The 14079-nt window shown below is 38.4% G+C and overlaps 1 protein-coding gene across 1 annotated transcript in view; it reads left to right on the forward strand.

Annotated features, from left to right (window-relative positions):
* The window catches only part of COPB1 (COPI coat complex subunit beta 1), a 36519-nt gene that overhangs the window by 14556 nt on the left and 7884 nt on the right, over nucleotides 1-14079 (forward strand). Inside the window, exons 10-16 of the mRNA XM_070428266.1 lie at nucleotides 64-210; nucleotides 806-951; nucleotides 2132-2228; nucleotides 3518-3678; nucleotides 4737-4857; nucleotides 9488-9715; nucleotides 9845-10024. Of these exons, the coding sequence (XP_070284367.1) occupies nucleotides 64-210; nucleotides 806-951; nucleotides 2132-2228; nucleotides 3518-3678; nucleotides 4737-4857; nucleotides 9488-9715; nucleotides 9845-10024 (1080 nt within the window). The remainder of the gene's footprint in view (nucleotides 1-63; nucleotides 211-805; nucleotides 952-2131; nucleotides 2229-3517; nucleotides 3679-4736; nucleotides 4858-9487; nucleotides 9716-9844; nucleotides 10025-14079) is intronic.

Raw genomic sequence — 14079 nt, forward strand, 5'->3', positions numbered from 1 at the left:
CAGTTTGTAATCTATGAGGCCATACATGCTGTAATTCTTGCTTATTTTTACTTTGTTCGATAGCTGGTTATTGTCCTGAAGAAGGAAGTGATTAAAACAAATAACGTGTCTGAGCATGAAGATACTGACAAATACAGACAACTCCTTGTGCGAACATTGCATTCCTGTTCTGTCCGATTTCCAGATATGGCTGCAAATGTTATTCCTGTGGTATGTGATTCTGATTACCTTACTTTTGAAATTCACTAAAAGAATTTTGAAAATTCCAGTTAGTCAATAGTTAAATGCTAACTCTTAACTCAGAGGAATAAGGACTTTGACTTCTTTCTCTTCATCAAAACAACAACAAATAACATAGTGACAAAAATATCTCCACATATTATTATAATTGATGTTTGTTACTATTACCAGTAGGGCAAGTAAGTATTTCTTTCAGAGTTTTACCTCTTAAAGTTGAAGGATTCAGTTATAGGAGAAATTCACATATCTAGAATATTTTGTTTTCTGTCACTGTCAGATTAATGAGGTATGTTATTGCAATTTGAAATTTTGCCATTGAGCTCTGAATTTTTTTTCTAAAATGATTTTACTTTTAGTTACAATGTAGGAGGATCCAATTAATTTATGCTGCACATAAAACAGAAAAGTCGTGACTGTTTACATTAATGGTGCTTGTCTCTCAACTTACAGTTTGCTGTACATTTGAAAGTTATTAATACATGCTTTGCACATTTCCTTATTAAAAATTGCTTAAGGTTATTAAACCTTAAGTTTAAATTGTTATCCCATTTCCTTTTTTTCCTAGTTAATGGAATTTCTTAGTGACAGTAATGAAGCGGCAGCTGCTGATGTCTTGGAGTTCGTTCGTGAAGCCATTCAGCGCTTTGATAACCTGAGAATGCTTATTGTTGAGAAGATGCTTGAAGTCTTTCATGCTATTAAATCCGTCAAGTAGGTTTAAAATCTGTTTAAATGTAAAATTGAGTAAGCACTTTACCGATATCTGTCTTTAAAGAGCCAGCTGATAAAAAATATAAGAGTGGGAAGATGACTTAAGACAATCAAGACAAAAATAAGAATGACAATATTACTTTATACCCACCGTTGGTAGATCCATAATCTGTGGGCAATTTTTTTTTATAGTTGTTAACTAGATTTCTTTATCCTTATTTCCTTTAAAACATTGTGAATCCTAAAGTGACTAAGAACATATTTTTTAAAGGTATTACTTTTTAGATATCATTATTTATATTTCCTTTATCATTTATTGAAGTGAAGGATTACAAATGCAACCTAAATCTGATGTGTTTTTCTTCAGATGGCCTTTACTAATGAGAAAGGACTTTGTCATCCAAACTTTGTTTGATTTAAAGCATCTGATGGATAGATTATAACAGACTTGCATTATATCTGCATAGGTGGAAAATAAGGGGCCATTACAAAGTTGTTTTTCTGATTGAAAATGTATTGACGTTTGTGGAAGTGAGAAAGATTTGCTTTCTTTGTGAGGAAAAAAAATCAAAGTTTTGCTTTTGGCAGCCATGATCTCTAGAATGTTTCAGTTTCTAGAATTTTTTAAAAAGTGAATTTAATGAAAATCTTAGGGAAAAGATGACTAAAGACTTTATTTAATTTAACATTTTTAACTAGAAAATGGTTGCTTTCTTTTTTTGTTGTTACTGATCCTTTTGTACTCCTTCCTTGTTCATTGTTCTTGTCAGCATCCTGCCTGTACTTTTCAGTGACTACAAATAAAAAGTACTTTTCACATTGAAAAGAACAATTTTTTATAGTAGTAAGTGATAAGATAAACTTTTGCCTTAACTCTGTTGTAAATGGAAGATAACACCTCTCTGGGAAACATTTTGGTATTTTATTTTCACTACTGGGTTTACCAGTCTTAAGGTGTTCCTACTAAAGATAGATGAGGGCACTTATTTTTCTTTTAATGCTTGTGATTTCTGGGAGAATTAAAGAAACTTAGTGTCTTTGTTATATTTCTTAAAATGTCATTCATAATCCCTTAGAACTACAGAATCTTGTTTTCTTACTTGAACTTAAATTCACAAAGAAAAATTGCTTCAAGATTTGTTGACAAGTCAGTGTTTCAGAACTTGTATTCTTGCTTTAGGATTTACCGAGGAGCACTGTGGATCCTGGGAGAATACTGTAGTACCAAGGAAGACATTCAGAGTGTGATGACTGAGGTCCGAAGATCCCTGGGGGAGGTATGTTTTACTTACGTAGTAAATGCTATTTTATTTGGTGATTTTTACTTTAGTACTACTTTTTTTCCCCCCAATCTGACTTGTATGTGGTGATTTACTTTCATGTTTTTATCTGGACTAATGAACACTGAAAAATATATTTTAACTACCCAGATAATTAAGCCTTGAGAGCTGTGGGAAATTTGGGGGTTTCCGTTCCCCTGCGTTGAGCTGTAACACCTATTGTTTTATCTGTATTATTTACTCTTCTGGGAAAGATTTTATTTGAACAGAAGATTCTGTTTTAGAAAAAGACTTGTAAAACTCTGCTCTAGTCTATGTGTTCTAAAAGAAGAATGCAAATATTTTAGGAACAGGGCTCATTTTATAGTATTTATGTACTAAAACTGGCAGTATTTCCTCATTCACAAAACCATATGGGCAAATAGAAAGAACAGTGCTTTTTAGAACACCTGGGTTCCAATCTTGCTTCAGCCAATAATTAGCTCTGAGACCTTAGATATAAATTCCTTAACCTGATTGGACATCATGTTATTTTAAAATAAAGGAATTGATGGATAATAATTGAAGACTCTTACAGCTCTTAAATTAGACAATGGGCTGATATTAAGGAATACATGCATAGTAGCCATTTGTATGTTTTTAAAAAGGTAGTTGATGAAGTTATTTTGTAAAACTAAGATTAATTTTAATTTTAATTTTTTAAATATATTTTTTATTGATTTCAGAGAGGAAGAGGGAGGGAGAGAGAGAAACATCAATGATGTGAGATAATCATTGATCAGCTGCCTGCTACACACCCCTCACTGGGATCAAGCCCGCAACCCGGGCATGTGTCCTTGACCAGAATCGAACCTGGGACCCTTCAATCTGCAGGCCGATGCTCTATCCACGGAACCAAACCGGCTAGGGCAGATTTATTTTAGGAGGATGAAGGCTCTTTCGGTTAGGGAAGGGATGGAGAAGAAGAATAAGAGTATTTTGTCTTAGACACTGTCCTAAGCATTTTCTTACTAAGTAACTTGTGTGGAAAAAATTAAGATTTGCATTTAGCAGATCAAGTACCTAAGGCTCTAAGTTATTTAATTAATTTACTCAAAACCATTACAACAAGGAAGTGGCATCTAAGCACAAAACCTCTGTTCTTCTTACTACAATATTATGGGAAAGAAAGAAAATTGAGAGTTCCGAGTTCCAAATATTCCATTAGGGAAATGCCTTCTCTTTGGAAATGATTGAATATTTAAATGTGATTTTGCTTGCTATTGATGTTTCCAATTTATTTTTAGATCCCAATTGTAGAATCTGAAATAAAAAAGGAAGCTGGTGAATTAAAACCTGAAGAAGAAATAAATGTGGGGCCAGTTCAGAAATTGGTAACTGAGATGGGCACCTATGCAACTCAGAGTGCCCTTAGCAGTTCTAGACCCACCAAGAAAGAGGAAGACAGGTAATTTGCAGCACTTAGGCTCAGCCAGCTCTACTGTTTTCATTACTCTTGTGTATAAAACAGTCAAGTGATTTATTTTCTCTTGCTTTTGTGACCAAAATGGAAATCTTTTTTTTTTTAATGTATTTTATTGATTTTTTACAGAGAGGAAGAGAGAGGGATAGAGAGTTAGAAACATTGATGAGAGAGAAACATTGATCAGCTGCCTCCTGCACACCTCCCACTGGGGATGTGCCCGCAACCAAGGTAACATGCCCTTGACTGGAATCGAACCTGGGACCTTTCAGTCCGCAGGCCAACGCTCTATCCACTGAGCCAAACCAGTTAGGGCCAAAATGGAAATCTTTGCCATTTAAGATACGTGAAAGGAAAAGGAAGTTCTCTCAGGATCATGTTGATGGTTTTAATCCTCTGTTTTTTATAAGTATTTTCATAGAAATAACTGTGTTCTGCTTAAAATTATTTTACTCATATAGAAAATGCTAAGTTGTAACTTTTAGAAAACATTTTGGAAAATTTTCTACTTTTTACTGATGGAATAAAATTTTGATGATTTCCTCATTTTACTTTAATTTTATAGTGAAGATGATGGAAATAATGCCTAAAACTTTAATGATTGCTTATTACATGCTGGGCATTGTGCTATGTAGTTTGCCTCATATAATCTTCACAGCAACCCATTAAGTACATTATTGTCCCATTTTATAGAACAAGGATTTGAATCTTGAAGACATTTGTAATTCACCCCAAAGGGACACAATAAATAAATACTGTAGAAAAGCTGGGATTTGAATGTAGCTCATTAGCTCGAGTACATACACCCTTCCCCATTTTCTCTTTATATTCAGCTGTTTCTTGTGTCATTTAAAGATAGGTATAAATCCATGTGTTATTTTCTTTTTTCCTTTAGCTTCATTCTGAGAGCTAAGGAGGGAGGTAGTTGAGATCTTACCACTAAAGAATGCAGTGAGAGTGTTAAATAGCCTTAATTGAGTCATGCCAAAGCTGCATGCTGCTTAAGAAGTTGTTGGGTTTCATTTCCCTTGATTGCTTTGCAGACCTCCCCTGAGAGGATTCCTGCTGGATGGAGATTTCTTTGTCGCCGCCTCCCTTGCCACAACTCTGACCAAGATTGCTTTGCGCTATGTAGCTTTGGTTCAGGAGAAGAAAAAGCAAAATGTAAGTCCATTTATTCTACATTTACCCAACAAGTGAACATTGAGTGCCTACTATATGCATTGAACTGTGAGGGACCCAAAAGGGAATGCTAAAGATCCTGTGATTTAATTGGGGAAATGGACACAGTAATATAATGTTATTGTAAAATTGATGAAATAATACAGTAATAATACCTTATAATTAGTCCAGTGGAAGAGATATAAGGGTTTATGAAGTTATTTCTGTTTGCTAGAATTAGTCAAGGCTCAATGAAGAATAAGCCTTTATCCAGTATCTTCATCCAGTCAGTCATTGCCAATTTTATCCCAGAAATGTCTCCTAAATATATTGCCATTTCTATAGTTCATAACCTTCATCATAGCTTCTGACCATTCTTTGTGCTCATTTAAAGTAATAATATATTTCCATTCCCCCAGCGTCTACTACCATCCTTTGTGCTACTATTCTACATTTTATTTTTACATGTCATATTATCAATCCTATGCTGCATTTTTGTTATTTTTGCATTAGTTATCTTTTTTATATGCATGCACTATTTTTTTTTTCAACCATTTCTTATTTATCTGGAGTCCAGACTTAGGTAGGGAGAGGGCATACTTAGCTAATAGTAAGAAGTTGAGAGTTTGGAACAGGGCAAAAGTTCAATTACCTTCCTAGGTGCCCTCGTTTTTTGGGGGGATATTTTTTTTTATGGTAAAATATACATAATGTGAAATTTACCATTTTAACTATTTTCAAGTGTACAGTTCAGTGGCATTAAGTACATTCACACTGTTGAGCAGCCATTACCACTTCCATTTCCAAAACTTTTTATCATCCCAAACTAAAAGTGTACCCAATAAATACTTCCCCATGCCCCACTCCCAGCCATAGGGAACCACTGTTCTACTTTCTTCCTCTCTGAATTTGCCTATCCTATATATCTTATATAAATGGAATCATATAATATTTATCCTTTTGCGACTGGCTTATTTTGCTTAGCATGATGTCTTCAAGCTTTATCCATATGATAGCATGTATCAGAATTTTCTTCCTTTTTAAGGCTATCCATATAATATTCTTCTATCTGTTCTCTTGCTGAAATAGTCAATTTTCTTTTAAAGATTTTTTAAATGAGAAAAAATCTTATATTTACCCACATACTTACCATGTGAATGGTTTTATTTTTTTTCATTTCTTTTTTCACATTGCTAAAAGAAATAGGAGTGAGGTAATAACTAATAAGAAAAATATCACTCCTGGTTAAGCAATAAAGTACAAATCTTGTTAGTTAATATTGTGGTGGAGATAGCAACATCAAAAGATGGAATTTCATTACCAGATATAGTAACAAAAATTCTTCCTTCCTCCAGAAAGAGTTTAATATGGCTTTTATCTGTGAAACCTTTTTTCCTCTAGTGTGACCATTTCGGATTTTATAATACCACACTTTCACTTAACATTATAACATTTTCCCATGTTATTCTAAACCCTTCCTAATCATCCTATATAATAAAAGGCTAATATGCAAATTGACTGAACAGCAGAATGACCGGTCCAGCTCAATGCAGGAGCTGTCCTGGTGGTCAGTGCACTCCCACATGGGGAGCACTGCTCAGCCAGAAACCAGGCTCACAGCTGGCGAGCGCAGCGGTGGTGACAGCCTCTCCCGCCTCCTCAGCAGCGCTAAGGATGTCCGACGGACAGCTTAGGCCCGCTCACTCCCCAGGGGAGCGGGCCTAAGCTGTCTGACAGACATCCCTCAAGGTCCCCCGGACTGCGAGGGGGTGCAGGCTGGGCTGAGGGACCCCCCCGCTTCTCCCCAGTGCACGAATCTTGTGCACCGGGCCTCTAGTAATAATTACAATATTTAATAGCTGCATAACAGTCCATTACATTCCTTCATTTACTTATGCCAACATATAATTAGACATTTTCATTTTAGACTTGGGATTTTCAAAGGATTTTTTTTTTAACTTTCATCATTAAAAGAGCCATTAATGAGATTTAGAGGACCAGGCAAATTACAAGGTGTATTGTCTCTTTTTTATCTGTTTGTTTAGATTTATGGGCAGTAATTTATTTTGCAACTCTGTGGGCATTATTTATTTTTTCAGGTCTTGTTACAGAATAATCATCTATTATTTAAATTATGCTTTTTAAAAATCTCCAGGATTCTGTGTCTCAGGATCCAGTTTGGTTTCTTCAAATAGAAAGGCTGCTTTAGTTCTGCAGGTTGGGAGAGCATTTGCTGACATCTGAGAGAGCCAGGTTTCTAGTAACATATCTGGTTCATGCAGTTTGCTGCATTTGGTACAAGGCAAGTGGAAGTTTGGTTGTTTATCATCACACTAGCTCTCCTTCATTTATGCCTTTTCCATTGCTCTTCATTTTTTTGTGTAGAGCTGAGTTTCTCTCTGTATTATATAACTTTTGCCTAAAGAATTTGCTTTGGTTTTTCTTGTAACGCAGGTATGTTGGTAGTGAATTTTCTTAGTTTTTGTTTGTCTGAAAAGGCCTACTTCATTTTTGAAAGTTATCTTTGTAAGGTATAGATTTCTGTTAAGAACTTTTTTCTTTTGGTACCATCAAGAAGTTGCTCCATTGTCTTCTGGTATTTTGATAGAAGCCATTGTCATTGTTATGCCAATGCATGGAATGTGTCCTGTTTTCTCTGACAGATTTTAGATTTTTTTCTCCTTATCACCAGGTTTCAGTAATTTGGTTAGCATATGCCTTCGTGTGGTTTTCTTCATCTTTACTTTGCTCGTGCTTCTATTTTTTTCTGTTCTCTCCTCTTTCCTCTCCTCTGGTGACAGTATCCCGGATGGATTATTATACTTATTTTTCAGCTTCTTTCCCAAGGCCTCTTGTAGTTTTTTCATGTATGTGTGCAAATCAGTACTTAGCCAAAGACAATTTGGCAATGACATAGATTATGTGTCAGGTTAATGCTACATAAGATTGAAAAGGTACTTGGATTTACTTTGTTGAAGACTTTGAATAGCAGGCTAAGTCATATGGACTTCAAAATGAAGACCTAGGGAAGTCACTGAAGGTATTTACGGGTAGAGTGAAGTGATTGGTGTATGTACAATAAAGATTAAGATAGCAGCAGCAGCCCTAACCGGTTTGGCTCAGTGGATAGAGCATCGGCCTGCAGACTGAAAGGTCCCAGGTTCGATTCAGGTCAAGTGCATGTACCTTGATTACGGGCACATCCCCAGTAGGAGGTGTGCAGGAGGCAGCTGATCGATGTTTCTCTCTCATCAATGTTTCTAACTCTCTATCACTCTCCCTTCCTCTCTGTAAAAAAATCAATAAAATATATATTTTTTAAAAGATAGCAGCAACAGGTGATCATACTTAGTGTCCCCTATAATGGGACAACCTAACATTTGTGCCTCCTGATGCAATACAAAAGAAATACAAAAGATCACCTGTCTATTATCTAACCAAGAGTGGGGAGCATTTTATAAAAAACTGGCCTGGCCTCTTTTTAAAAGTTATTATGTACCTGGCTAGGTAGCTCAGTTGGTTAGAGCATCGTCTCGATACGCCAAGGATGTAGGTTCAATCCTCAGTCAGGGCACATACAAGACTCAACCAATGAATGCATCCTCAGTCATGGTACATACAAAAATCAACCAATAAATGGAACAATAAATTGATGTCTCTCCCTCTTTCCCTTCCTGCCCCCGTTCTTCCCTCTGAAAATCAATCAATAAATAAAAAACTCGTCATGATGGAAAACAATACAAAAAGCCGGGGACTGGTCTAGATTCAAAGGGACTAAGGAGAATAACTAAATAAAATGTATGAAGCTTATCCAGGATTTAAAAAACAATGAAAATCTTTTGTGAGATTAAAGAGATTTATTTCAATTTAGAATATATAGAAGATATATTTTGGGATTGTTTCATTTCTCAGGAGTGATGATGATATAACAGTTATATAAGAAGCTGTTCTGATTCTCTTATTATTTAGTACTTAGGACAGTGATGGCGAACCTTTTGAGCTCGGCATGTCAGCATTTTGAAAAACACTAACTTAACTCTGGTGCCGTGTCACATATAGAAATTTTTTGATATCTGCAACCATAGTAAAACAAAGATTTATATTTTTGATATTTATTTTATATATTTAAATGCTATTTAACAAAGAAAAATCAACCAAAAAAATGAGTTCACGTGTCACCTCTGATGCGTGTCATAGGTTTGCCATCACTGACTTAGGAGGTGAAGAATCTTACTTTCATGTGTTTACCTAAAAAAATAAGTGCACATATATGAGTAAAATCAGAAAACAAATATGGCAGAAAGTTAACTATTTGTGAAATGTATCATTCTTTTAACTTTTCTATTGTTGGAATTTTAAAAAGAAAGCATTGGTATGTGAGGCAGTTAGAGTAAGGCAAGACAATTAAAAAGTGGTTGCTGTCTTTTAGTTGGGGCTTAATGAAGGTTTTAGAGGGTGGCAGCTAGCATAGAAAGGAAAAAGTAGGATGCAAAAAAGATGGAGATAAAATCCACAAGATTTGAAATCTTATTCAAGTGAAGTGGAAGTTTTATTAGATTGTGAGTTATAAAAAGTGACATTATTGCAGTTACAGAAACATGACGATAAATAATCCATTTCTCTACTTTTCTAGTCTTTTGTCGCTGAGGCTATGTTGCTTATGGCCACTATCCTTCATTTGGGAAAATCTTCTCTTCCTAAGAAGCCAATTACAGATGATGATGTAGATCGAATTTCCCTGTGCCTCAAGGTCTTGTCTGAATGTTCGCCTTTAATGAATGACATTTTCAATAAGGAATGCAGACAATCCCTTTCACACATGTTGTCTGCTAAACTCGAAGAAGAGAAATTATCCCAAAAGGTAAGGTATATATGATAAAGCCATAAAAGTCCTTTGTGGCTTTTTTTTAATTCACTCCTCATAAAGGCCTATGAAAAGCTATCTTTATTTCCAATTAAAGAGAAACATGTGTTTGTTTTCTCAACACAGAAAGAATCTGAAAAGAGGAATGTGACAGTACAGCCTGATGACCCCATTTCCTTCATGCAACTAACGGCTAAGAATGAAATAAACTGCAAGGAAGATCAGTTTCAGCTGAGTTTGCTGGCTGCAATGGGTAACACACAGAGGAAAGAGGCAGCAGATCCCCTGGCATCTAAACTTAACAAGGTAACAAAATGTCAAATACACTGGTAAGTTATTTAAATTGGCTGTTTAAGAAATTAGTAATTAGGAAGTTGTTGGTCCCCCTGATTTTTAAAAGAAAAATAAGTTATACAGCAAGCATGTCAAACTCAGGCTAACATGGGCCAAATAAACAAGGTTTAAGTTTATGTGGGCTGCAAAAAAACAAAAGCTTCAGTTTTCATAGAAACGTAGGTTTATTTCGATAGAGACATGCTGAATACAAAGGGCTGAAATAAATGAGTGATTGTTAACATAAAATAATAGAACTTTTTAATAAAAATTAATATATTTTCTTGAACATTAACTTACCAGACACAATAACTGCACAAATCAATAAGTGTAACACTACTAAACCTTTTTTCTTCTTCTCTGAAAGCAAAATATTTCCTGTTGCACACACCAAACAAGTCAGTACAAGACTAATGACGTGGCAGTCAGCTGCTAAAATATTCGCTGCTAGTATTATTGGAGAGAAATGATGTGCCTGCCCATAAGGGAAATGAATGCAACACGATTATAGTAATCAGTCATTAGCAAATGTTGTAGTTTGTTATTAATAATTATGTGTAACAGGATATTGTAAAAATTAAGTTATGAAATTTTATTAAAACATTTCTTACATACCATTATATTGGCTGGGCTGCAAAAATATTTGTGTGGGACGCATGCGGCCCATGGGCCATGATTTTGACATGCTTATTATACAGCATCAGTTTTTGTCAAGTCATTGTGATTGATAGTTTTGTTAAACATGATTGAAATTCAGAAGCTGATAAAGTATTCTACTATTATCCTAAAACATAAAAACCCTGGGTCCATAACGACCAGTAACGACCAGAGGCTCGACCAACCGGAAGTCAGTCCTGCAGTCAGCGCTGGGTTGCTGTGGCAACCTTCACAGCCGCTGCCACATGCTGTGATATAAAACACAGTGTGCAAGTGATCAGAAGCGCAGGCACCACCTCCATGCCATCCCCCCACTTCCATCAGTCCCACCGGCCCTGAGGTGCCCTCCCCGAGCTGTTTCCAGCAAGGCCTGGGGGAAAACCCACCCTCAGAGCGCCAGGAGCGCCCAGCGGCGGTCAGTCCTGGGTTGCCAAGGCGGAGGCCAGGGTGTGGTAGAACTGGACCCCGACAGGAGGAAGGAGGGAGCCCCATTCCTCACAGAATCGGCCGTTGGATAGCTTGCTATCAGTGGCCTCCCAGCCAGGAACCCCATTCACCAGCACCCCGGGTTAGTGAGGGACAACCAAACTAAACAGCAGGCTGCGTGGGGCAACCAGGCCGGCAGGGGGGTTAGTGAGGGATGACCAAACAACTGAACAGCAGGCTGCATGGGGTGACAAGGCCGGTGGGGGGGCATTTGGGGGCGACCAGGCTGGCAGGAGAGCAGTTGAGGGTGACCAGGCCGGCAGGGTGGGCAGTTGGGGGTGACCAGGCTGGTGGGGGGGTGGGGGCAGTTAGGGGCAACCAGGCTGGCGGGGAGGGGGGGAGTTGGGGGCAATCAGGCCTGCAGAGGGGCAGTTTGGGGCAATCAGGCTGGCAGGCAGAGGTGGTTAGGGGTGATCAGGCTGGTGGGGGGGGGCAGTTAGGGGTGATCAGGCAGGCAGGCAGGTGAGCAGTTAGGAGCCAGTGGTCCCGGATTGTGAGAGGGACATCCCCCAAGGGGTCCCGGATTGGAGAGGGTGCAGGCTGGGCTGAGGGGACCCCTCCCCCATGCACGAATTTTGTGCACTGAACCTCTAGTACAGTGGTTCTCAGCCTTGGCTGCACATTAGAATCACCTCTAATCTTTTTAAAATCCTGATTTCTGGGCCTCATCCTCCGGAAATTCTGTTTCTTTGTTATGGGGTGAGGCCACAACATTAGTAACAAAGAAACAGAATTTCCGGAGGATGAGGCCCAGAAATCAGGATTTTAAAAAGATTACCAGGTGATTCTAATGTGCAGCCAAGGCTGAGAACCACTGCTTTAGTAGTACTATAAATCCAGTAGATGATTGTATAACTTGTTCCAGTTGTGTGTGCAATCATAGCGTGATACACAGAGCTGGGGGATCCTTAGAGGTAAACTAAAGCTTTAAAAGCCAAGGCTCTGGCCTCTTCCTCCACATCCTTTTTTTTTTTTTTTTTTTTTATTTAAATATTTTATTTTATTTTATTATTATTTTTTTTAATTAAATCTTTATTGTTCAGATTATTACATTTGTTCCTCTTTTTTCCCCCCATAACTCCCCTCCTTCCAGCTCCCACCCCACCCTCCACCCTCACTCCCCACCCACTGTGTTCATCCATAGGTGCATGATTTTTGTCCAGTCACTTCCCGCATCTCCCACACCCCTTTTCCCCCCAAGAATAGTCAGTCTATTCCCTTTCTATGTCCCTGATTCTATTATAATCACCAGTTCATTCTGTACATCAGGTTATTTATTCACTTGATTCTTAGATTCATTTGTTGATAGATGCATGTTTGTTGTTCATAATTTGTATCTTTACCTTTTTCTTCTTCTTCCTCTTCTTAAAGGATACCTTTCAGCATTTCATATAATACTGGTTTGGCGGTGATGAACTCCTTTAGCTTTTCCTTATCTGTGAAGCTCTTTATCTGACCTTCAATTCTGAATGATAGCTTTGCTGGATAAAGTAATCTTGGTTGTAGGTTCTTGGTATTCAGCACTTTGAATATTTCTTGCCATTCCCTTCTGGCCTGCAAAGTTTCTGTTGAGAAATCAGCTGACAGTCGTATGGGTATTCCCTTGTAGGTAATTGAGCCTCTTTCTCTTGCTGCTTTTAAGATTTTCTCTTTGTCTTTTGCTCTTGGCATTTTAATGATGATGTGTCTTGGTGTGGTCCTCTTTGGATTCCTTTTGTTTGGGGTTCTCTGCGCTTCTTGGACCTGTAAGTCCATTTCTTTCTCCAGATGGGGGAAGTTTTCTGCCATTATTTCTTGAAATAGGTTTTCAATATCTTGCTGTCTCTCATCTTCTGGCACTCCAATAATTCTGATATTAGACCGCTTAAAGCTGTCCCAGAGGCTCCTTACACTATCTTCACACTTTCGGATTCTTTTTTCATTTTGCTTTTCCAATTGGGTGTTTTTTGTCGAATCTTTTGTTTGATTCTTGTGCTCCTCTGGTCTGCTATTGGGTATAATATTCTTTATTTCAGTCCGTGTATGCTTACTTTCTAATTTCTTTATCGTAGCATCGAGGGTCTCATTAGTTTTCGTGAGGTTCTGCACAAATTTACGGCAAGCCCTCAAAATTGCGATTCTTAGCTCCATATCCTCCATTTCTGTCATGTTTTTTTGTCTCCGCATCTTTTATGCTTTCTTGGTGCACCCCCTTGTGGTCTCTGTGCGCAGTCTTGTTCTAGCCAAGCCTTAATTGTTGTAGTTAACACTAGAGGGGTTTGACCACCAGGCCGACTGGCTATAGGAATCAGCTGTATGGAAAACGTCTGCCTTCTGGGGAGGCGCTAATCCAGCCTTTGCCTGAGGCGATCGGCAAATGGCTGTGCGCAGGGTTTGGGCGGGGCGGGATCAACAGGGCGGGCGGAGGGAGCAGTTATGGCCACGCTCAGTCCCGTTCCCAGAGGCTCTGCTTCTCAGAACCCCGGCAGCCGCTGCAAACTTCGGAGAGAAAGCTGCCCTCAGGTTCCAACTGATGCCGGATAATCCCGCTTCTCCCGTTTGAGTCTGGGTCCCTAGAGACTCGCCCGGATCTGGAGCCCAGAGTCTGAGACTCACTCCCGACAGAAAACGACAACCGCGCCCTCAGCCACCAGCCCGCTTTGCGCGCGCACCTCGGTACCTTTGTATTTTCCACACTGCGCCGCCTCTGAGCCTCGATTTGCTGTTCTCTTTCCTTCTAGTTGTAGAGTCTCTCTTCAGCCAGCCTTCCTGTGGTTCTGGGTGATGTCCGTTCAGTCTTTTAGTTGTATTTTTGAAATGGTTGTTTGCGGCAGCGGTCTCCGGTGTTTACCTACGCCGCCATCTTGGTCTCCTCTTTCCTCCACATCCTTGCCGTAAGCTTTTCA

The sequence above is a fragment of the Myotis yumanensis genome, unplaced genomic scaffold (genome assembly GCF_028538775.1).
Source record: "Myotis yumanensis isolate MYYU_CA2020_CCGP unplaced genomic scaffold, mMyoYum1.0.hap1 SCAF_10, whole genome shotgun sequence".
Classification (NCBI taxonomy): Eukaryota; Metazoa; Chordata; class Mammalia; order Chiroptera; family Vespertilionidae; genus Myotis; species Myotis yumanensis.